This window comes from Polypterus senegalus, chromosome 9, assembly GCF_016835505.1.
Source record: "Polypterus senegalus isolate Bchr_013 chromosome 9, ASM1683550v1, whole genome shotgun sequence".
NCBI lineage: Eukaryota > Metazoa > Chordata > Cladistia > Polypteriformes > Polypteridae > Polypterus > Polypterus senegalus.
Window position 1 is genome coordinate 129,138,884 of NC_053162.1, and position 26,433 is coordinate 129,165,316.

Below are 26,433 nucleotides of genomic sequence, written 5' to 3' on the forward strand. Positions count from 1 at the left end.
ATGTTTATCAATCCCAAAACATCTACCCACCCAGCAGTACCCAGGGAATTCTATAATAATATAGTGAAATTTTCATGTCTGTGGTGGAATTATCTGTATACCTAATGTTAGTGTTGACCATTAGCACCACAGATATACTCTTAGGTCCTCATCCAATACCAGAAGGAATAGTTTAGTCAAAGATAACAGTAATGGCAAGGGCCACAATAGAATAGTAAGACAGTAAAAGCAATGGAAACTGTTTAGTTGCAGCAGGCCCTGAAGACTGCCATAATTAAAACTCACACAATAGTACACTATGTAGTCAGCTGTTCTAACGTGTGTGTGTATGTTTGAGAGAGAGACATTGAAATCGGGAGTCTTTAGTTTTTATTTAAAAGTTAACCATGACAGGGAATTTCTAGCGTTGGTTGATAGTTCAGTTCTTCATTTGGAAGCCATGTAAAGAAAAAACACGAAAACTGCAGCAGTTTTATTTAATATTGGTAATTATTAGGAAGGTGTTATTGTTTTAATATTATATCACTATAATAAAGACATTCAGTTTTATGATTTTACTTGTCAAAATTAAGAGTTAGAAATCCCCTGAAACTTTAGATTTAATAACTGGAGCAAAATCTGAATGCTACATAGTCCTGATTATGTTTTGTGACTCTTGACACCAGACGGCAGGAAATAGGAGACCAGTTATAAAATGTTACAGCAAACCTCGTTATGGCCTTAATGTGTGTATTTTACATTAAAATAAAATACTATTTGTTGTCTGATACAGTCTCTAAACTATTTGTTTCTTTGTCAATTGACTATTGACAAAAATATTATTCTATTTGTTCTTGCCATTATGACCCTTTAAATACTGAATTTATTTCACATATTTCATCAAATCACTATTACAGTTCTGCGGTGGGTTGGCACCCTGCCCAGGATTGGTTCCTGCCTTGTGCCCTGTGTTGGCTGGGATTGGCTCCAGCAGACCCCCGTGACCCTGTATTCGGATTCAGCGGGTTAGAAACTGGATGGACTATTACAGTTTGAAATATTATGGACAATTTTGATCATCTACTGAATAAATTCAGAGAACTAATCAATCTTTGTTAAAGTGACTGTTTATTAAAAGAGAAACTTTACTGTATGTAGTGAACTTTACAGTAAGAGATTCATATACTGTAAAACAAAAATACTTCAGAAAATTCAAATTCATAATATTACAAAGTAGCAGTGGTAATAATAACAAGATGATGGAAAATAGAATAAAGCAATACATTTAATTTAAATTAAGTAAGAATAAATTGAAAATTAAAAATGAGACACACATTACAGTATCATACAGTTTGTTGAATTCAAAATTTAATATAAAAAATCATTAAAGGTTATTATCCTTTACATTTTAAAGCAATTCATATGCTCTTATACCCTAACTATAAATAGGATTTAAAGTGTCTGTACATTTACATGGCATATCTGTGTAACAGAAAGAATTTTGCATTTACATAAATGTAAGACAACAAAGAGTGGATCACTGATCCCAAAGAAGATTCTTATTCTCTTTTCTACAGATGTTTATTTACTCCCATCACAACAGCCATTGGATTTTGTTTTGGTGCCTCCATCATGCAGCCTTTTGATTAGTCTTTCACAGGATTATACGATTTTGTAAAATATCTGAGGGTTTCCTGTCTAAATCTCCATCTTCCTCATCATTAATTTTTGTTTTGTGATGTAGTAAATTCTTCAATGCGTTTCTTTACCCATTCTTCATTTGGCTTTGCACAAATGTTGAGAAGCAAAACATATTAAAATATTTATCATTCAGCCATATGAAAAATAGATTTAGTGCTATGTTAAAATCCGTAAAACAAATAAAACAGAATAGAAATAATCTTCACATATAGAACAAACTAGATAACTAATTTTGCTTACAAACCCACACTGAGAACAAGAATCTTTAGTGAGTGTGTGTAGTTGTACAGAGGGGGGTCACATCACTTGAACTGTGAGGACCCGCTTTAAAACTTTGCACAGCCTTCCAGGGTGCCAGCTGACATTGTTACCTTTGCCTGGTGTGTATTAATAAAATATTTTTACTAACTTTAATTATATCTCTGTCTTCAGTCACAAGAAATGACACTAGAGAAAAAGTGTCCACAGTTTTCTGGCGCCCAACGTGGGGCAGGAGACGGCCGGCTGACTCCTCGAGCGGGAGATCTCAGCGATCTGTCTTCTTGAAGCAGACTGCCGCTACAGTGTACACCGGCAGCAGAGTAAGCAGCTCCGATAAAAGTTAGGACTGCCCTGTCCTGAGACGACTCCTGCGTGAGGAGTCCCCGGTCTCCTTCTGGTACAACCACGGTGACTGAGAAGGATTTTCCTGACAGAGCTGACTAACACCCAGGCTGGGGTAAGTAACCCGGAGGTTTCCGTAAAAAGATAAGCTGGGGGCGGGCTTGCTGTAGAGTATAAAAGTGACCGGGAATAGTAAATGGAAAAGAAATACCTTGTTTTAGGTCACTCCTGTTGGGAAAGATAGTATAGAACACTATCCTCTGGGAATTAAAAAAGGGGGATTTAGGACGGGATCCGGTGCGTGGCACACCCATAAACCCGGACAAATCTATTGGACAGAGGATAGAGCATAGAATAGAGCAACTTCAATGCTACGTTCTCTGGCATTGAAGTTAAAATTTAATTCCTTGTTAAATGTTAGTGTGAAATCTGAAACACAGAAAAATGTTCAGTAGAAGCAAAACATATTAAAATATTTATCATTCAGCCATATGAAAATAGATTTAGTGCTATGTTAAAATCCAAAGCAAATAAAACAGAATAGAAATAATCTTCACATATAGAACAAACTAGATAACTAATTTTGCTTACAAACCCACACTGAGAACAGGAATGAGTGAGTGTGTGTAGTTGTACAGAGGGGGTCACATCACTTGAACTGTGAGGACAAAACTTTGCACAGCCTTCCAGGGTGCCAGCTGACATTGAAAGAGCAACTTCAATGCTACGTTCTCTGGCATTGAAGTTAAAATTTAATTCAGTTCAATTTAATTCAATACAGTAAGCTTGAATGATTAAGGTGAAATTCGACTGAACAACACACTCAACACACTCCCCATAGGCTAGCTATGTAGCCTGTTAACAGTTTGTTTGGTTAATTGTATATATCTTAAGGCTCCAGTTACCCTATTAATTACATTTCTCATGGGAATTAATATTTCTGTGATGACCCATCTAATGCAAATGTTGCTTTGCCCACATCTGCTGTCAGTGGATGAAATTCACTAGACCCTTTCAAAACTAATTCTTAGCATCTCACTGTTCATAGTCTATTTTTATTTTATTTAGTTTTGCACTTTTCTTAGCTTCTTAAAATAATATTATGTTTAAGGTAAACACCTCCATCTGTTTATCATCAAATTCCAGAGATTTAAGATCCAAACTATGCAATGCTTCTTGTTTTTTGTTTTTAAATAATGCACATATTTTTAATCATATAATATGATCCATCTTAGTTATTCATGAAGATAACTTTATATTTCTCTCTATCTTTTGTTATTAGATCATGTATCAATGATCCTAAATAACAACTAAGTCTTAAAATCTCTAATAATAAGTGCAACAACAATTCCACCTGATTTACATATCTAATAAATAAAATGCTTCTATTGTACAATATTGAAATAAATTGCAGAACAGTACAATTGCACATCCAATATACTTACATCACTCCAGCTATAGGACATTGGTCACTTGTTACTTCAAAACGTTCAATTGTTCTTATCGGTAGTGGTTTGGTTATGAACTTAAAGCAGCATTCTTTAGGAGTGTGTACTGCTTGACCTGTAAAGAAAGCAGGGAAAAAATCAGATTACTTTATATACTGAAAGTACTTAATGTATAAAGTTGAATGTGTGTGTTTGTGTGTATGTATAACTAATATGCAAATCCACCCTGTTGAATCTATGTCAACTGGAATTTCAGTAATAACTATTGTAATAGTGCTATAGAATTTTTAATAATATGGTGGAATAAAAGGTACAGTTTAGAATAACATTGAAAGTAATACATTAACAATTTCAGTTTCTCAGCTTTGGTTTCAATGTGAAAAATTATTCACTTTTGGTACACCATTTTACTGACCTATTAACATAAGAAACAGTGTAGTAAAAAAATTAATGCATTTTGAGATGATGATTGTGCAGAAATAAACAGTAAATCTGCATTTTTATTTCTCTTTTTTTGTTAAGACATGTTACAACTGCAGTTATACCAATAAAATAAAAAGATAAAATGAATTAAACACTGGCTCATATTTAGATTAATACTACTAACATCTGACACTGTGCCAGACCACAAGTCATTGCAAAGCCCAGGCTGACTTACTTGCTTTGATTTCCTGTGCCATGCACAGCAGTGCAATGACAATGGTGAACAGAGTGCTTTTCATTTTCAGAACTTCAGCTGTTAGGAGATCCTTGCTGATGGTGTTAGCTGTTTTCTGTCTCAAGTGGGAGCACGGCCACTATTTAAGAGCACGAGAGGGAACTTCCACATGTTACATAAAGAATATTCTTGGAATAAAGCTTTCAAGGAAAGAAAGCAGTTGGAGAAGAAGCAGAAAGAGAAAGTTACAGATTTCCAATGTACTCACAGTTCTTTATTTTCTCTAAATAAATTTCTCTGAAAACGGACATAAACAGAAATGCTTAGTTAAAATGAATTTTAATAACAATACTCACTGCCTATATATATATATATATATATATATATATATATATATATATATATATATATACTGTATATATATATATACTGTATATATATACAGTACAGGCCAAAAGTTTGGACACACCTCCTCATTCAATGTGTTTTCTTTATTTTCATGACCATTTACATTGGTAGATTCTCACTGAAGGCATCAAAACTATGAATGAACACATGTGGAGTTATGTACTTAACAAAAAAAGGTGAAATAACTGAAAACATGTTTTATATTCTAGTTTCTTCAAAATAGCCACCCTTTGCTCTGATTACTGCTTTACACACTCTTGGCATTCTCTCGATGAGCTTCAACAGGTAGTCACCTGAAATTAAACCAAGATCCCCAAGCCACCAGATGAAGCCCTCCATGCAATGTGGAGATGCCCCAAATTTCAGCAAGGCAACATGGACTATGGAGTGTTAATACACAGCCCTGCTGGATGTCAGGGCTGCCAGGGGACTCTGTAGGGAGGCACAGAGATGTTTGTTTTCCATACAGCCCCAAAGTACATCCCAGTTACATGGTTGGAAGAAATAAAGTGCTTCCAGGCTGATTGGTTATTGATTTATTGTTTATTATTGTGTTTATGAGTATAGTGGAGTGGAGGGTGCTTTGTGCACATTATTGTTCAAATAAATTTAATATCTGGACTTTTACCTGGTGTCTGGCATCTGGTCTAAGGGTTCAAGAGGACGACAGCGCCCCCTATCTGTAACAGTGACGTAGCCGGCAGGATTCTCTGGCCGTCAGTTTGGCAGAGCACCTGTATAAAAAAAATTCTGTGGACAGAGAACCCCAAGAAGACAGCGTTAAGTCACACAGAACAATCACCAAAACCCACCTTTACCAAGTCTGTAATAGGTAAAAAGAAGACAAAGCAAAGTGCCAGCACATGCGGTGGTCTAGGACTCAATCTTGCCTGTGCTCAAGACGGGCTATGGAGTGGCTATGCGTTTCAGGAGAAGTGTCCGGAAGAAGACGACTGCTACGAGGTATGTGCCGGGAGCGAACTTGAAAACCTTTTTGAAATAACGCATTTTGTCCCGTGTTCATACCTCATAGAGATGCATCCGGAGGCTCTGCGGGAAGCAGGAGACACTCCCGAAGATGGTGGTGAGCTCTCATTAGAGCCGACAAGAATAAAGATGGACTTCCGCATGTTGGGTGCCGGCGAGGAACACGTGACCTGCCCTGAAGGACTCTGGGAAGGAGAAGGTCAGTGTACCACTGCGGACGACTTCACCCATAAGAAGATGGACTTGGGCTTTCCGATGGAGAAGGGGGAGGCAAGCGAAACACCGCTCACCCCACGAGAAGGTAAGGAGGGCCGGGAAATGCCTGGTCAGTTTGCAGACAAATTAATAAAGGCAAACCGCAGCCCGCCAAAGATGGCAACCTGGTCCTCAGCCAAAGAGAACTTCAGTTCCCAGAAGCCTTCATGCAACCCAAAAGAGCACATACCTGAAGTAGACGTGCTCATTGGCTCCCGGCTGGATGGCAAGGCAAGTGATAGTTTAAGCATGCCTCCGGCCGAAATATCCAGTGTTATGGACTTGCGCGAGCTGGAAAAATTAATCCAGCCCGTAAGTAGTTTTCCACAGATTTTAATGGCCATAAAGAAGATCATCGAGGAACTGGGAGAGACGGCTGAAATGCCTTTGAGGAAGGTAAACGAGTACCTGTGGAGGATCAGTCGAGAGCCTCCAGTATTAAATAATGGGACGGTACAGGTAAGCGAGACCTGTACCGTACATAATAGAGGGGCGCAGAGTGACACAGGCCCGTGGTTAATCCATAGCGGGTGCCAAGATAGCTGCGAGCCCTACAAGGGAGTTTGGAACCTTAACAGAGCAGTCGGGGGAAGGGTCGATCAAGCCGGAGCAGCTGGATGGTGCTGCCTCCCGGAGCGACGCAATTCTGAAGACCCGACCCATATTATGTCTAAATCTAAAGGAGTGCAGACAGGAAAGGGTCTCTCTTTATCACATAGAGAGACTCAGACTGTGGAAAAGCCCCAGAGCAAAAAGGGGATCCCAATTGAGAAACGGGGGTCTCCTGATAAAATAAAAAAGGGAGCTGAAAGCTCAAGGGCGGCTGGTGAACCCTCCTTAGAGGAAAAAGGGGCGGGCCAGAATTTCCGAGGTGCTTAGAGTCTCGCAGAGGGATACAAACCGGGGGGCGGCGGCTCTGCTACGAATGCTGCCAGCCAGGCCATATATGGCGAAGTTGTCCGAGGAGGACAGGGGATCAAAGAACTCATTTTTATAATGTTCCTCCTAGGTTCTCACGGGCATGTTTATGACAGTGCCAAGGCCTAATCAATGGATCCACTTGGAGAAAGATGTCCCTCGCCGGGCTGGCCGCTCCGAATCATGGTTCTTCGCTGGGGGGGAGTATTGTGGACTATGGCCCGCAGTTTATCCTGGCCAAAACCCCCAAGCCGCCAGATGGAGCCCTCCCTGCAACGTGGAGATACCTTGAATTCCAGCAAGGCATCATGGACTATGGAGTTTTAATACACAGCCCTGCTGGATAACGTCAGGGCTGTCAGGGGAGATTGCAGGGAGGCACAGAGATATTTGTTTTCCATACAGCCCGGAAGTACCTCTGGGCTGACGAAGAAAAGGAGTTTTTACCTGACCCGGAAGTGCTGGATAATCAAATGGACTGAGGGGTCAAGGAATATAAGAGACTGTGGGAGATCCCAGACGGGCGAGCTGAGTTGGGAGGAAGGGAACAATGCATCTGGGAGTGGAGGATTGGTTATTGATTTATTGTTTATTATTGTGTTTATGAGTATAGTGGAGTGGAGAGTGCTTTGTGCACATTATTGTTCAAATAAATTTAATATTTGGACTTTTACCTGGTGTCTGGCATCTGGTCTGAGGGTTCAAGGGGACAACAGCGCCCTCTATCTCTCACTATATATATATATACTTTTGGAAAAATGTTTATTCAGTGGTGAACTGCCTAAATGCATATGTCATGTCTACAAAGAAGTCTGGTTACTCCAAGATGATCTTGTTGTTGTGTGAACATTGATAGACTGCCATCCCTTCCATAAGTAGTTCTCTCTTATACTTGATGCTACCAGCACAGACTGTGTGTCCTTTGCAACTTAACTTTCACAATGAGGTTTTATGATTAAATGGAGGAGCGAAAGATCAGAGTTTTGTTAAATGTTATTATTTAAGTTTAAATTGTAATATTGACTACCTGAGAATGGGCTTCCAAGAGCAGAAGGGCATGGTATGGGACAGAGAGTGAGCCCATTATAAGCCATACATGAGAAGGATAACTCTGGTAAATGGATGAAGATCAACAGAAACTCATCAGGGCAGTAAGAACAAAATAAGAACGATATTAGGGAAGGTTCAAAGGAAGCTCAATGAGCTCTAACAGGATGGACTTGTTTTTTTTTTAATTTTATTTTTTGCATTGCATCCTTCACTGAGCAATGTGACAAGTTCTCAGGTATCCTGGAAGTATAAACTTTACAAATTACTAAGTAAAATTTTTTTTGCATATAAAGACACTAATTTGTTACAACACACAGAAAACAAATAAGAAATTGATTAACATACATGGAAATCAAGAATAGTTGTCCAGTATTTCATTGTTTGAACTACAGTATGACCAGTTGGCAACAGAGGAGAGGAAAATAAAAACTCCAGACAGCAGCACACCTGGGGCCTCACGTATAAACGGTGCGTATGAACAAAAGTGTTGCGTACTCCTGTTTACACGCTCAAATCGCGATGTATAAAACCTAAATTTGGCATAAAGCAATGCACATTTTCACACCAGCTAAATGCTTGGTGTATGCAAGTTCTCCGCTCGGTTTAGCAAACTGGCGGCACCCAGTGTCAAAGCAGTGCTTTTGTTCCAGTGTGGTTTCCCTTTCTTTTTAGATCCACATCCCTGACGCGGCTTTACACTGAAATTAACTGCATCTATATATATAATTCACTAAAGCAAGACACCCATGGAAAGGCAAGACACCCATGGAAAGCACGCCGGAAGGGGCGTGGATTCACTAAGCCGCCGAAAACTCGGACTCCACCAACTCCAAGACCATTGGATACGATGACAACTCGCAGAGCCACGGCCACCAACCCAGACGCGGTGACACAGAAAAAACGGCATCATTTATATTCGTCTGTCGTAGAGGCCACATGCACCTCTGACCAACGCTGACTGTTCATAGAGGCATGTTTCTCACAGAGGTGAATCGCCATATTCAGCGTGTAAAACGGTTTGCGAGGGGGTATCCCATGGGATCCTTAAAACATTCCTTTACAACTAAGGTTAAAACACAATGAAGTGAGCAGTCTTTAAAAAAACGAGTTTTCGGTTATGACGCACAACCGCGTGCACCATAGCAAACTGTTTTACACGCTACATACAGCAAATCGCATCCGTGACAAACAAGTGTCTTCTTAGATGCTCCTGCACTTTGTACACACCCCACTCCCACCTCGCTACCATCGTGGTCAGGTGTCTTGGTGGATTATATATAGAAAGGCAGCCAAAACCGCACAGAGCAATGAAAAGTCTACGTGAGTCACAGGTGCATCTGGATTGTGCAAAGGCGACAACGACTCGAGTGATGAGTTGGAGGTGGGCACATGAGAAGGCAGTGCATACTGAATGAGAAATCACCACACTAGCATGACGGAGGGAGCAGAATGGACTTCCTTCTCCTCTCCTCCCGTTCCACCCTCCGCGCCTGAGCGTCACACGGATGATTGTATGTTGGTTCATTCCGTGCATTGTTACAATGTTGCTTTTCTTGCTGATTTATTACATTACAGATTTTTCAAATGTTAATTTTCTCCCTGTGCTTAAAAATCATTAAAAAACCAGCCTGATTATGCGGTGTATGGTACGCCACGGGTTGGCTAGTATTGTTTATTACTTTAAGGCATCTGATTGTAATTAACCTGCAACAATATAATGGTCCATGGAATGGCCAAACTATTTCAAATACCACAGCTGCTTTAGCGTTGTTGAAATGAAATGCAGCAAAATACATTTGTTACATTATACAGATAAAATGTTAACATCATTTAAATAATCTATATAATTAAAAATTAAACATGTGAGAACACGGTGGCGTAGCACTAGCAACGATCTGGTGCCCCATTCAGGGATTGTTCCTGTCTAGCGCTGTATTCTTGCTGGGGCTGGCGTGACACTGGAAGGATAGATGGACAGAATAATTAAACTTCTACTATGAGGATATTTCAATGTTCCTTAAAAGTTTTGAAGAATCAGAGTTCTAAGCTTACAGGTTGCTTAACATCTACTGTATTACAGAGCTGATTGTGTGGCGATTGGTTACTTGGAGAAAGAAAAGGAAGGACAGGAATTGGAGATTAGTGCATTCGAAAGAGACAGTACTGCTGCAATAAATTATTTCTTCGAAGGTCACGCAGCAAGCATCTTGCAGAAGGCAGGAACAAACTCTGGACAGGGTGCCAGCTCGTCACTATTACTGCGCCACCGTGTTCCCATGTTTAATAACATGCTTTAACTACTATCATCATGAAAATGATATCAAGTATATATCTCCATATTTTAATTATTCAGAGAGCTGTAATATCACAAATGTAATGGATTCTGTGTCCTGTCAGAGGAAGAGAAAGCCCATTTAAGAAGCACGTAGTGATTCACACACATAGAAGAACACATACAAAACAAAGCATTTAACGTGTTACTTTAGTTACGATGGTATTTGAGAAACTAGTAAATTAAACGATTTAAAGATGAAGTTTATGATGTTCAACTTTAATGACAAAATAAACTATGTGATTAAAGTGGAAATTTTGAGATTAAAGTTGACATTTCAAGTTTTGTTCTCATTGTGTCCCTAATTTTTTTCCTTTTCTCTGTACCCTAATAAGCTTTCATATGACACTCAGATGGTGGGCTACGACTCGCCTTTTTCTTTTTTATTTCCGGCACTGTGTGACTTTGTGAACTTGAGCTTCTGAGTTTCTCCAACAGTCTATGTCACTCGATCAACTTCCTTTTGTTGTTTATACCACTGTTTAAACCAACAAATAGTACATTTTTACTTGCCTCCACTTGGAATTCACTGAAATTCTTCTATTTTTCCCCATGCTTTTGCCATTGCCTTTTTAGCTTAAGGGCTATTTATATTGATTTGCATATTCAAAGAGGCATAATTCAGAGAGGAGTTTGGGTGGGGCAGCAGGCGTGTGCACATGCGCTACTTTTCAAGTACAATACCACAGCTTCCGTGGTGTAGCGGTAAGATCTGCTGACTTATAACCCAGAGGTCGTGAGTTCAAAACTGCCTCCCCGGCAAATTTACTGTTTTCAGTAGTGAGCTGCTCTTATTGTTAATATTATACAATAAAAACATACATTTGATTTTTGTCTGTAACAGCTGGTGTAAATTTATAGAACTTGTAAAAGTTAGCATTTTTTTTCACTTTTATTCTCTCAGTCGCGATCACGATACAACACCAAAACCCCGCCCAGTATGGAGGAATATTTCGGACAAAATGAAATAAATAAATAAATGCTTAAATAAATAAAAGTACTGTGAAATGTGAGCATAAATAAATAAATGTGTCATGAAATGAGAGCCTTAATAAATAAATATGTCATGAAATGAGAGTATAAATAAATGTTTCACGAAATATGTTTTTCGTTGCTTATTTATTTATTTCATTTTGTCCGTAACATTCCTGCAAACCGTCATGAAATACGCTTGAAATAAAACTGTCACTTTCACTCATCAAAGTTGAGAGGGTGGGCTCTAACACGCCCTCTAGTTACTGATTGGTGAATCGATAGCACAAGAGTTAATTAGAAAAATGCTTACTACTGCCGATGAAATGGATTCTGCCGAAGATATTACGTATTTCAGAGAGAATTGAAGATTTATCGGAAGAAATTAGAATGTTGGCGGCCCTTTTAGACTCCGATATAGATGAAACTGTTTTTGAAATTATCGAAGAACAGGTGGAACAGACTCTACTACACTCCAGTTCAGGTGATGCAGTACCCTGCTCTGGACGTCCATCCTTTGACATTCCAGCTGAGTCAATAGAACACCTTCTGTTATGCGGTTTAAAATTACAACAGATTGCAGATCTTTATGATGTATCAGAGAAGACGATCACAAGGCGAATGAGCCAGTTTGATATACGGTAAGCTGCAACAGCTCTATTAGTTTAGGTACTTTGACATGGAATGCCCAAAGCAGCTCCACCTAATATTTTGAACTGAACAACTTTACCACTGATCAGAGCTGTACAGTTGTTTGAAAAAGTAGCTGCGAATATGCAACTGACTTTTTACCCGTAAAACAAGGGTCAAATACTCAGTTCTAAAAGGGCCGCCAACATTGTAATTTCTTCCGATAAATCTTCAATTCTCTCTCTGAAATACGTAATATCTTCGGCAGAATCCATTTAATCGGCAGTAGTAAGCATTTTTCTAATTAATTCTTGTGCTATCGATTCACCAATCAGTAACTAGAGGGCGTGTTAGAGCCCACCCTCTCAACTTTGACGAGTAAAAGTGACAGTTTTATTTCAAGCCGTATTTCATGACGGTTTGCAGGAATGTTACAGACAAAATGAAATAAATAAATAAGCAACGAAAAACATATTTCGTGACACATTTATTTATTTATGCTCTCATTTCATGACATATTTATTTATCAAGGCTCTCATTTCATGACACATTTATTTATTTATGCTCACATTTCACAGTACTTTTATTTATTTACGCATTTATTTATTTATTTCATTTTGTCCGAAATATTCCTCCATAGACCAGATCTGACGCGGTTGCTTTTTATCTGAAACTGAGAATAACTGTAGATGTGAGTGGTGTTTTGAGACAACAGAACTGGAAATTCTCTGATCTGGAGGGATAAAAGCTGACACACAAATGCTGGTGAATCTGCCTCCTTCGTATCTCACGGTCACTTGAATTTTTATCTTTTTATTCAGTTTTATTGAGTGTTCCTACTCACGCTGAATTAGTATGCACCTTATGGTCCATGATATCAAAGCCGCACTAACAAAAAAATAGAGACATACTGTAGGTATATATGATATTTGGAATAACTCATTTTATGACATGTATAGTACATTTCAGAAAACATTGTGGCACTGATGCAACATTATTCATATTATTCATATTGTCACAGATGTCCGGGGACACTGCATGGCCGGGACGCCTGGATAGTCAACGACTTGGACAATGGTACTCATCGGCCACGAGAGGGCAGCCGCCCGGGGCTATTTGGGGGCCACAGGGACGGAGCTGGGACGCTCTTTATGAGAGGACGTGGCCACCGCCAGGGGGCGCCCGGACAGTTAGAGAAGCCTGTGGAAGTGCTGCCAGAAGTAATTCCGAGGACACCCGGAGTGCTTCCAGGTGCTTCCTGAGGAGCTTGTGGCGGAAGCACCAACTGTGTAGCTGGAAGTCCTCCGGGTGTTCTTGCTCCTTTTCCCCCCAGCACTTCCTGGTGTGGCGGAAGTGCTGAAGTCCAGGGCTCCTAAGGCACTGGGGCGCCCCCTGGCGGTGACCACGGGCCCCTACAGGGTTGAGCTTCCAAGCCCCCAACCCGTGGCCCCCAAAGCAACCAGGGTGGTGGACCCCGCGTGATCCCAGATGGGCGCACGCCCACTTCCGGTCCCACAAGGCGTCCCGGCCGGGTCATCGCCCCTGGCATCCTTGACAATATTCATTTGCATGCCTTTCTGCACTTGTAATCAGTGACCGTGTTTTTTTTCTGATCTTGCCAGTGTCCACATTTTGGTGCACATTACTGTTTCTTTTGTACTCCAGGACATGCAGAGAAAAGAACAGTACAGAGAGGTCAGTTCTGCGCTATATGCAATCATCATATTCAAATGTTAACAGTTCCCACACACCCAAGGACCGTCCTTTCTACGTTTACGACATGTGTACCTGTTGCAATGTACACACTTCTCTCTATGCTGTGGCTTCTATTACACATCTGAAAAAAAGAGACAATATATGTGACATTTTGAAGAAATCATTTTATGACCTGAATAGTACCAATCACAAAACATCGTTGCACTAATGCAATATTATTTATCTGCAGGGAGAAAAATAAAATATGTGGGTAGCGACAGTGCCCCCTCTCACCTTGGTGGGTTATCACATCATGCTAACACACATGCGTGACATCACATATACTAATTACTTAAAATATAGACAAATCAATTTATGATGCAAATTTCAAATGAAGAATACCACAGTATGTACCTACTATAAAGAGCACTCTTACTTGATATCACTCAAAGTAAGAAAGAATACAGAATACAGTGAAACATGGATCAGTAGTAGGGCTGCCAGATTAGAAAATTAGAAACAACACTCTTAAAATCTCTCTATATTACTATATATATAAATTTATACATGCCCCCTACACACCCAGACCAATATATTATATAAAAGTACATATATAAGTTAAAAACATAAAGCAAGGATTTTAAGGGGTTATGAGGAAAACAAAAGTAAAATCATCTGAAAATTATTTACTGAAAGTGCAATTGCATACATCACAGTTTGTTTCAAAACAGCTTCTGCCTTTATTGATAAATGTCCATTCTGGAATATTCATCATGAAATTTCCGCTTATGTTTTGGCATCTTGGGATGGATGGATGGATTAGTTTTTAAGTTAGAAAAAAAGTGGGCCGTGGCAAGTAGTAACAACACACTTGGTTGACAGTGTATGTTGCAATGCTAACACAGAACTACACAGCAGTGCGGCTGGAGAGCAAAACAGTAACAGTGTCGCTGTCCTCAGCCAACCATAGCAACTGAACAAGTTACAAACAGGCAGCAAACACTAGTTTCCTTGTTACATTTGGATTATTTTCATCAAGAGAATCTGAGAAAAGAAAGTATAATTACTTATAAAGTTACAACTAAGTACCATAAGAAGGTAGTAAAAATATATTTTTATTCCGAATTTTGAAATGAACTAAATACGGAACATTTGGGTGTCCCTGAAAGGGCAGTATGGGACAGGTGACAAAATTATCAATTATGGGACATGTCCTGTATATAAGGCATGTCTGGCAACCCTAATCAGTAGTGACAGTGCAGCAGTATTAAATGAAATAGCACTTCTGAATTACAATTGTGTTCATTTGGTTTGCCAAGTTAAAAAAAAAAGCGGTAGTTTAGTGAGTATTTTCTCAAGTCGTTTAAAATGTAAAGATACTAGTTTTGGCACTTTCATTTCCTTTGAGTATCTTGCTGTAGTTATTCAAGCAGTGTCACAGTCTCTCGTATTGAACGTTTATAGACCCCCAAAATATAATGAGTCCTTTTAAAAGCAGTAGTCAACTTAATAATAACTAATTATGATAGGTTCCTAAATGTAGGGGATTTCAGTTTTCATGTGGATATTTAGTGTGACCCCAAAGCAAGATAATTTATTAACATCTAAGAAAGTAAGTAAACAAAGTTTATTTATAAAGCACCTTTTGCAGACAAGTCACAATGCTCTATACCATAAAAGAGAAAAAGAAAAAGAATAAGATGAAGTTATACCACACATAGACAAACTGAGGTACACCTTAGAATAAAATCTAACAAATACATTAGGTAAATTAAAATAAAAAAAACAGAAATAAATCCATCCATCCATTTTCTAACCCGCTGAATCCAAATACAGGGTCACGGGGGTCTGCTGGAGCCAATCCCAGCCAACACAGGGCACAAGGCAGGAACCAATCCTGGGCAGGGTGCCAACCCACCGCAGAAACAGAAATAAATTCAAAATAAAATTAACAACAATTAGATCCTAAGCAAAAGCCTGACTAAACAAGTAGGTTTTCAACTGTTTTTTTAAAAAAGTCCACAGAGTCAGCCATACGAATGTGAAGACTGAGATTCTTCCAAATCTGCGATGCAAAAAATTGAGTTTTGGAGTGATATGAATAACTACACTGACTCTTCCGGATCAAATCCATTTGAAGAAAGCTGCCCTTTTTGCTCTGTACTTGCCACGCTCAAATGCAGACATTGAATGGCTCTTCAGTCAAATGAGTGATGTCAAGTCAAAGTTAAGAAACAGAATGTCATTGGACACTGTCAATTCTATACTTCTGTTGCTGTATGGAGTGAAGCTGGCTCTTGACACCTCTAACCAACACAAACTATTGCATGAAGTTCTACAGCAGTTTGGCACCACAGCAGCTTTAAGGTCACTCCATTCTCTTCAACTGGTTCCAGTTCAGTGACAACTACACCATCCTCTTCTGCTGGTTTCAGCTCACTGGCAATGTAGTTGGACAGTGAAGATGAAGAGCATTTCCTTGCCTGTCTATGACCATATTTACAAGTGCAAAATTTTTTGAGTGTTTTACTAAAGTTTCTCATTAATAAGAATACAGTAGTTAATTGTTAAATGAAAAAAAGTAAAACTTTGTTATATTTTAAAATAAGAAAATTATATGGTCATAAAAAATGGTCATGTTTACATTACATTTACAAAAAGAAAATAGGCCTATGTGATGATAAATCAAATCTAAACTAACAAATCTAGGATTATATTTTTTCAAAGAGACAGTTCATTTGTATAATTAATTTCATTTTAGTTCATTTGGGCAATTTCACATTTTTGCATGATGGTGTCATCACGTGATGACATCATGCCATCTAGCAACTTTAAGTACAAATCGACCTGCCAATAGCAACTTCCTCTGAAGATTTGTTAGCGACACTGTTCCAAATGTCAATTCACGATTAGCAGAGTTAGCAGCAATGGCCCGTGAGTGATCTGTTTCACCGTGGTGCACGCCCATCAAAGCAGCAGTGAAACAGAGACGTGTACCTCTTGGGATCACAGCTGCCTCATGTACAGATCCAGAATTCTTGGCTGAAATTCCAGCCCTGTAATCACCTGTACAGTTTATGATGACATAAATAAACGTTTTTATTGCAATTTGTAATTATTCTTTTTATAATGTATTATTTATGTGTAAAACATACACACATGCACCACCCACTGATGACCCCAGACACACACACACACATGCACAAAACATTCATCTGAAGAACTGTTTGCTAGGTTACTTACATCATCTCACAGGAAAACAAAACAGGAAAAGCAAATTGAGTTGGATTATCTTATAATCAAAGTGTAGGTCATCTTATGCATGAAAAGTTAACACCTTCTATATTATTTGAACAATGTGAGCAATTAGTTCAGTTGCATCAGTGGATGATGCAAGTATTTAAATTTTACACATAAATAATTCTCATAAAAAACAAGGACAAGTTACAATAAACAGGTTTATTCATCTCTGCATAAATTATGTACAGGCGATTACAGGGCTAGGGTTTCTTTTTTTTTTTTTAACCAGCCTGTCAGTAACACAGATGACACATGCATATGTAATGTATGTGTAGTTGTGCTGTCATCATTCATGGCTTTTTTTTTTAAATATATATATATTTATTTTTCTTTTAAATAGGTTTGTTATAGTCACAGACAGGACCAGGGGAAAACAAAAACAAAAGAAAAAGGAAGAAAGTGGGGAAAGAGTCAGATGGTGGACAATGGAAGAAAAGATAAAAAGGAGGATAGAGAGAGGAGGAGACAAAACAAAACACCGACAATCTGCTTCAATACCTGTTGAGAGGAGAAAAAAAAAAAACAAAAAAAGAAACAGGCAAAAACACAGCAACCAACATCTGTATCAATCACAGTGATTAATAAATATTAAATGTTATTGAACAGCACATAGTACTAATATTACAGGATAGGATTAGAGGGAGCCACTAGGCAAGACAGTGTGTGTCTGTGATTACCTGATTATACACACATGTTCACCTGTGTGCACACCCGTATATGTGAGCGCACTTGTATTCATAAGGTTCTTCCATGTAAATGTCTAATAGTGTAATAGTGTGTGTGGGGAACAGCAGCCCTGCTACCCAGGACCCGAAGCAGATATGTAGGAGACCCATGCCCCAGACATCCAGAGAAACTCCCGGACACAGGAGTCCTAGGTGGATCCACGCAGGGATGACTGCAGCCCCCACTCAGAAAAGAGCAGAGGAGAGCCCCGGAGGAAGGTCATCCAGCAGCCACTGTGCCAAAGCCCTGGGGGGCCATGGTGGCGAGCCCGCGGGCCCCGTCGGCAGTCGGCCGCACCAGGGAGGACCGGGCCCTGTGCCCCGGGATCCAAGAGCCCCCCGCCCACCAGCAGGGGCCTGACACAGCTGTGAGGTCCAGGTCCCGCCAAGCAATCGCTGGGAGTGAGCCAGCACCCACCCGAGTATCCAGCCCAGGACATCGAGAACCGCCAACACAACAGCGGTAGGGGGGATCATCCACCGGCTGGGGTTGGGAGAGTAAGGCCCCCTCCCCTGAGGGAGCTGGCGATGTTTTGAGTGAGGTGGAGTCTAAGATCTGACCTGACACAAAGACATAGACATACAGGCACACGTATAGGGCTAGGGTTTCAACTGAGCATTCTGGGATCTGTGCATGAGGAAACCTCAATCCTAGAAACAGTAAGTGGCTGGCATCTCCATTTTACTGCTGCTTCGATAGGCACGCACCACGGGAGTACTCATAGTCCAGTTATGCAGATTATTTCAATACATTAATGATTACATTTTCTTAGAATCAGCGATTGTGTCTTTGTTTATAAATCTTCAACAAGGTACTTCACAGGTAAATTCCAGGAATAGTATGGGGGACTCCTGTATAGCATGGGGGTGTGCGTTATTTCTGTTTTCAAAATGCTATTTCTGTTGAGAAGTTTATTTCCATTTTAGCTTTCGTGGATTTTGTGCTCTCAGTTTTTGTCAATTTCACAATCCATCTTTTTAATGCTGTCACTTTTTACCCTCTGTATTTTTATTGTTAATTTCATGGTCTCACTTTTTCTTAGTTTCACATTCTCACTTTTTAATGTTAACTTCATGCTCTGGATATGTATTCTTAATTATATGACTGAATTTTTATTGCTAACTTCACACTCTCTTTTGTTCATTTTACATGCTCACTTTTTAATGTTAATTTCATACTCTCATCTTTTATTCTTAATCTGAACCTCTCACTATTTGTTAATTACTAGGCTGACCCGCCTTTTAAGTTGACCACTTCTTAAGGCAATTCAATATGTAGATCAATTTGATATTTTATACAAACTCATTAATTTGGTTATATTACATTTAAGCGGTATTACTTTAATACTCGTAGTTTCTGTTATTTTTGTGATGAAATTTAAACTTTTTTTCTATATTGAGGTCGCCCTTTTGAACCCCCGTGATATTTACGACGCGGTGTGGCATTTGTACTCCATCAACATTAATTATTTCCAGAGACGTAATTTTGTCTATTTTTCCAGCGCATCGCACACAAAAGCAAGGGAACGATGGGAGCGCCAGAACTCTGCTCACAGCATGTCACTTCGTACCGCAAGCTGCAAGTAGTAAGTCTGTGATAAGTGGAATACCGCTACGCTTTCCACTCACGGGATGGAAGGACAATTCCGACAGCTTTTATATAGTAAGAAAGAAGAAGAAGATATCACACAGTCTGGAGTAGAAAATCATCTTTTACCTGGAAAAACGAAACTACAAATCCCATCGTGCATTGCAAAATGGACAGGGTGTGTGTGAAACTCCGCGCCTGCGTAGCACTCACGGGACGGAAGGACAATCCCGACCGCTTTTATATAAAAGGATGTGCTCTCACATGTTAATGTTAATTTCACATTCTTTTCTTTGCTTTTCTATTTTGCTCTTTGAAACAGCAGTTTTTCAGAATTTAAATGACTAAATAAACAGTTTATTCTTGTTACGTTTCAATCAGGTTTTATAACAAATCAAAGTACAGAAACTGAACTACTTAAAATAGTAAATGACTTGCTGGTTAGTGCAGATAGAGGCTGCCTATCTGTTCTTGGTATACTAGACCTAAATATAGCATTTGATACCATAGACCATAATATTCTAGTAAATATCCAATGTTTGAATAGGAGGGCATAAACTGGTTACAGTCTTATTTAGCTGGTAGAAAATGATTTGTTCGCTGTGGTGATTATAGTTCAGTAATCTATGATATTGTTTATGATGTACCACAAGAATCTATTCTTAAACCACTATTATTTTCAATCTTCATACTCCCATTTGGCCAGATGATCTCAAAAAAAAAAGTGAATGTTTCAATCTTTGTGCTCCTATTAGGTGAGATTATCTCAAAACACAAGGTGGACTACCACATCCATCCAGATGACATGCAGCTTTACTTATCTATATCATCTGAAATCCTGAAGCTTTTTGCTCTCCAAACCGAATGTGTATCTTGTATTTCTGAATTGATGAGTAGTAATTTTCTTAAGATAAATAAGGAAAACACTGAAATCTTAATTGTTAATAAAATTAGAAATAAACTTGGTCCCGTAGCATTAAAAGTTAAGTCAGAAGTAATGAATTTAGATGTAATCATGAACTTTTGACCTAAACTTTAAATCACATATTAATTCTATTACTAAAATTACATTAAAAATACATTTTTCCATTTCAGGAACATTATAAAAGTTAGACATAACATTGCAAAAGGCTGAGAAATTAATTCATGCTTTTGTTTTTAGTCAGCTAGATTACTGTAATGGATTCCTAACTGGTCTTCCTAAGAAAGTCACCAAAAGTTTGCAGTTACTTCAGAATGCAGTTGCAAGAATCATGAGCAGAAAAAGAAAATTTGAAAACATCTTACCAATTTTAGCATGATTTCTCAGGTTACATGTGTCCTTTAGAATTGACTTTATAATACTACTAATGGTATTTAAAGACTTAATTAATCTTGCTTCTTCCCATATTTTGGTGTCTCTATTCCCCTAATTTCAAGATTGTAACCTTAGATTTTCTAATAGTAATCTGCTTATTATTTCAAGAGCCAAGCATTAAATAGAGTAGTGAGGAAGCCTTTTCTGTTATGCACCAAAAATATAGAATACTTAAAAAAAAGAGAGAGATACACCAGGCTAACATTTTGGTTCTTTTTAAAAATCTCCTAAAAACACATTTTCATAATTTGGCTTTTTTGTAGCTACATTTTAGTTCTATCTATACTAATAAAAGGCAAAGCCCTCACTGACTGACTGACTGACTGACTGACTGACTGACTGACTCACTCACTCACTCACTCACTCACTCACTCACTCACTCATCACTAATTCTCCAACTTCCCGTGTAGGTAGAAGGCTGAAATGTGGCAGGCTCATTCCTTACAGCTTACTTACAAAAGTTAAGAAGGTTTCATTTTGAAATTCTACACGTAACGGTCATAACGGTCGACTACGTCTGCCATGATGAACTTTCTTATTTATGGCCCGATCTTCATGAAATTTGGTAGGCGGCTTCCCTGCGCTAACAGAAACCGACGTACGCACTTATTTTGGTGGTATGACGCCACTGTCGGCCACCATATTGAACTTTCCAACGTCACTAATTCTCCAACTTCCCGTGTAGGTAGAAGGCTGAAATTTGGCAGGCTCATTCCTTACAGCTTACTTACAAAAGTTAAGCAGGTTTCGTTTCAAAATTCTACATGTAATGGTCATAATGGTCGACAACGTCCGCCATGTTGAACTTTCTTATTTATGGCCCCATCTTCACGAAATTTGGTAGGCGGTTTCCCTGTGCTAACCGAAACCAATGCACATACTTATTTTGGTGGTATGACGCCACTGTCGGCCGCCATATTGAATTTTCCAACGGTCTTTGTTACTCATGCGGCCATCTTCAAGAAATTTGGTACGCGGGTTCCGAACGCTAACTAAATCCTACTTACGTACTTATATACGTCCATAGCCTGCGGCTCGGTCACTGTGTTGTTGGCTGCCTGCCTATATAAGGCCGTCCATCACTCCGGTCTCTATATTCCCTTCCTTGCTTCTCCATGGGATTCACGTCTCCCTGCTGATAACTGCAGCCTTTTTATTTAATCCACGGCTTCTCTGCTGTTTTATTGTTCATTTATTATGATTATAGTTATTGTGTAGGTATTTCAGACTTATTTTACATTGTTCAGGTACCCATTTCCATTATCATTCCAACCGTACCCCTATTAACATGTCTTTCGAGGTGATCACCATCGATCAAAGAACTGTCACTTACCGAGTGGTTTCCATGCCCGGATATGGCACCTGCCTTTTCCATTCTCTTTGTTACATATTGCACGGCCATATTAGGTTCATTCTTGATATCTGGAGGAACTGTGTCTTATGTATTGAATGACTGGGATAGGTTCAAGATGTGGACTGATGATGGTATAGGAAATAATTATACTACACAGGAGCACTAGAAGAGTGAAATGCTTAAGCCCTTCACCTATGGTTCTGCATGTGAGTTGATGGCTGCCGCCCAATTGTTCGGTTGTCGCTTTCAAGTGTCCTGAAATGGCCAAATATTTTACACCTTTCGACAACCGCCAATGCCTCTTAAACATCTTAGATTCACAGGGGACAATTTCAGTAGTGGACACTTTGATGTTTATGAATGTTTAAACTCTCAAAAGCTGGATGTGAAGTTATCGATGAAACCGGTTGTATGCTTACAATGCTTGACAGATGCCGAATGTCACTTCAACACAAGTCCTGCAAATACTGTCGTAATTGAAACAAACCATGAAACTCAAACTGATTATGACAGCAGCAATCCAAGCTGTGAGATTTGAAACAAGATTACTTTTCAAATGGCAAACTGTACATTGCATGCTCAAGAGTAAGCTCAGCGCACAGCTTGGTCATATTACAACCGGAAGGCCGAACTGACAATGTGGTATACAAAGATATCCTTAAGAAATAATTATTGGTATATTTTCCCTCAGTTTAAAAAGGTTTAATTTTCTTCTTAATAAAAATTTTAAGGCAGTACTTCGCTGCTGCGAAGCGCGGGTATTTTGCTAGTCCTTAATAAACTAGATATGCATAGAATAATTATACTCTTCAGTGAATCTACAATTATTATTAATCTTTACTTTTCTTTGTTTTCTTTTCTGGTTCTTCTTGTGGTGGTGTTCTGTGCCACCACCTCCTGATCAAAGTCCTATGCAGCAGTCTTTGATGTTTGATTTAAACCAGATACCCCAACTTGTCCCAAGATCCACTTCATCAAATACTCTTAGAAAAAGCTTAAACAAATATTAAAGAACTGCTTATGAAATGTATGTTAATTAGAATGGCCAGTAAGGACTGGACAGTCTTTTGGCCTGGAGCCCCTACCAATTTTGTTTTTTTCACCAGTTGATTGGATTTTTTTTTTCTGTGTCCACCCTGGTCACTTGACCTTATCATTGGACTCACATTTCGAGAACTTTGCATTTGCATAAATTTAGGACAACAAAGAGTGGATCGCTGATCTAAATGAAGATTCTTATTCTCTTTTCTACAGATGTTTATTTACTCCCATCACAACAGCCATTGGATTTTGTTTTGGTGCCTCCATCATGCAGCCTTTTGATTAGCCTTTCACAGGATTATACGATTTTGTAAAATATCTGAGGGTTTCCTGTCTAAATCTCCATCTTCCTCATCATTAATTCTTGTTTTGTGATGTAGTAAATTCTTCAATCCATTTCTTTACCCATTCTTCATTTGGCTTTGCACAAATGTTGAGACCCCTTTTAGTGTGAAATCTGAAACACAGAAAAATGTTCAGTAGAAGCAAAACATATTAAAATATTTATCATTCAGCCATATGAAAAATAGATTTAGTGCTATGTTAAAATCCGTAAAACAAATAAAATAGAATAGAAATAATCTTCACATATAGAACAAACTAGATAACTAATTTTGCTTACAAACGCACACTGAGAACAGGAATCTTTAGTGAGTGTGTGTAGTTGTACAGAGGGGGGTCACATCACTTGAACTGTGAGGACCCGCTTTAAAACTTTGCACAGCCTTCCAGGGTGCCAGCTGACATTGAAAGAGCAACTTCAATGCTACGTTCTCTGGCACTGAAGTTCAAATTCAATTCAGTTCAATTTAATTCAATACAGTAAGCTTTAATAATTAAGGTGAAATTCAGTTGAATAACACACTCCCCAAAGGCTAGCTATGTAGTCTGTTAACAGTTTGTTTGGTTAATTGTATATATCTTAAGGCTCCAGTTACCCTATTAATTACATTTCTCATGGGAATTAATATTTCTGTGATGACCCATCTAATGCAAATGCTGCTTTGCCCACATCTGCTGTCAGTGGAACAAATTCATATTCCCTCTTTATCACTAGACCCTTTCAAAACTTATTCTTAGCATCTCATGGCTCATTGTCCATTTTTATTTTATTTAGTTTTGCATTTTTATTGGCTTCTTAAAATAACATTAAATTAATAAATATTAAATAGCCATATACTGTACACTTGCTATAAAGTCTTCAGGCCATCATTTAAGTATATCTTCTAGGAGGTCCAGGTGCCCTAGTGTTCTTTCCTTGTGCTTTTCCCTCCATTTTCTGAACTTGCTTATTTAAATTCTGGGTTATCCTTTGTCCCATTGTTGTGTTATACTGAGATGTTCTTCATTCTTACTGGCCTCAAAGTTTTTGCAGATCTGCAGATTGCTTTCTACTCCAGGTTTCTTTAAGGAAAACACCTCCATTTATTTATCATTCCAGAGGATTAACTTTCAAGCCTTATTTCATTTTTTTAAATAATACAAGTACAGTATTTTAATTTTTATTTTATGTAAAGTTGGACAGTTTAACATCTGTGGCAGAGCGACGGGCATTAAGCAAACTCCTGTCAATCATGAATAATCCACTGCATCCACTGAACAGTGTCATCTCCAGGCAGAGGAGTAGCTTCAGTGACAGACTAAGGAGATCGTTCCTCTTCAATTCAATTCAATTCCACCCGGGGGAGTAAATGCTAACATTAATTTTCTTTTTCTTTTTTTTTTCATTTTTTTCATTTTTATTACTATTTAATTTAATATTGTTTCTTTGTATCAGTATACTGCTGCTGGATTATGTGAATTTTCCCTTGGGATTAATAAAGTATCTATCTATCTATCTATCTATCTATCTATCTATCTATCTATCTATCTATCTATCTATATATCTATCTATCTATCTATCTATTTTAAATCTTATAATATGCTCCATCTTAGTTATTTTGAATTAGAAATTCAAATTCACAATGATAACTTTATGATATCTCTCTGTTATGTTATTAAATCATGTATCAATGATCCTAAATAACAACTAAGTCTTAAAATCTCTAATAATAAGTGCAACAACAATTCCACCTGATTTACATGTCTAATAAATAAAATGTTTCTATTGTACAATATTGAAATAAATTGCAGAACAGTAAAATTGCACATCCAACATACTTACATCACTCCAGCTATAGGACATTGGTCACTTGTTACTTCAAAACGTTCAATTGTTCTTATCGGTAGTGGTTTGGTTGTGAACCTAAAGCAGCATTCTTTAGGAGTGTGTACTGGCTCACCTGTAAAGAAAGCAGTGAAAAAATCAGATTACTTTATATACTGGAAGTACTTAATATATAAAGCTGAATGTGCGTGTGTGTGTTTGTGTGTATGTATGTCTGATATGCAAACCCACCCTGGTGAATCTATGTCAACTGGAATTTCAGTAATGATTATTGTAATAGTGCTATAGAATTTTTAATAATATGGTGGAATAAAAGGCATATTTTGGAATAATATTGAAAGAAATACATTAACAATTTCAGTTTCTCAGCTTTGGTTTCAATATGAATAATTATTCACTTTTGGTGCACCATTTTACTGACCTATTAACATAAGAAACAGTGTAGTAAAAAAAATGAATACATTTTGAGATGATGATTGTGCAGAAATAAACAGTAAATCTGCATTTTTATTTCTCTTTTTTTGTTAAGACATGTTACAACTGCAGTTATACCAATAAAATAAAAAGATAAAATGAATTAACACTGGCTCATATTTAGATTAATACTACTAACATCTGACGCTGTGCCAGAGCACAAGTCATCGCAAAGCCCAGGCTGACTTACTTGCTTTGATTTCCTGTGCCATGCACAGCAGTGCAGTGACAATGGGGAACAGAATGCTTTTCATTTTCAGAACTTCAGCTGTTAGGAGATCTTTGCTGATGGTGTTAGCTGTTTTTTGTCTCAAGTGGGAGCACAAGAGAGAACTTCCACATGTTACATAAAAAAATATTCTTGGAACAAAGCTTTCAAGGAAAGAAATCAGTTGGAGGGGAAGCAGAAAGAGAAAGTTATAGATTTCCAATGTACTCACAGTTCTTTATTTTCTCTAAACAATTTTCTCTTAAAACAGAAATAAACAGAAATGCTTATTTAAAATTAATTTTAATAATAATGCTCACTGCCTGTATACACACACACATATATATATATATATACAGTATATACTGTATATATATATATATATAGTCATATGAATAAGTTTGGGAACCCTTCTCAGCCTACATAATAATTTACTCTACTCTCAGTGGTATGTCTTTCTTTTCCTAGGGACATTTGAGTACTGGGGTGTTTTCCGAACAAAGATTTTAAGTGAAGCAGTATTTAGTTGTATAAAATTAAATCAAATGTGAAAAACTGGCTGTGCAAAAATTTGGGTATCTTT

At 38.2% G+C, this 26,433-nt stretch overlaps 1 protein-coding gene and 1 long non-coding RNA gene across 2 annotated transcripts; both read right to left on the reverse strand.

The window, feature by feature from the left end:
- Positions 1-1,090: 1,090 nt before the first annotated feature.
- On the reverse strand, positions 1,091-25,927 carry LOC120535779 (C-C motif chemokine 3-like). The gene is made up of 4 exons (XM_039763839.1): positions 25,833-25,927; positions 25,166-25,283; positions 23,434-23,458; positions 1,091-1,775 (listed from the first exon to the last, which is right to left on the reverse strand). Exons 1-4 carry the CDS (start codon positions 25,894-25,896, stop codon positions 1,701-1,703), a joined length of 282 nt encoding a protein of 93 aa, XP_039619773.1. The 5' UTR covers positions 25,897-25,927; the 3' UTR covers positions 1,091-1,700.
- LOC120535780 lies at positions 2,701-4,492 on the reverse strand. Its single transcript, XR_005634971.1, has 3 exons — positions 4,390-4,492; positions 3,729-3,846; positions 2,701-2,712 (listed from the first exon to the last, which is right to left on the reverse strand). It is a non-coding gene; the product is annotated as an uncharacterized LOC120535780 (long non-coding RNA).
- Positions 25,928-26,433: the final 506 nt, after the last annotated feature.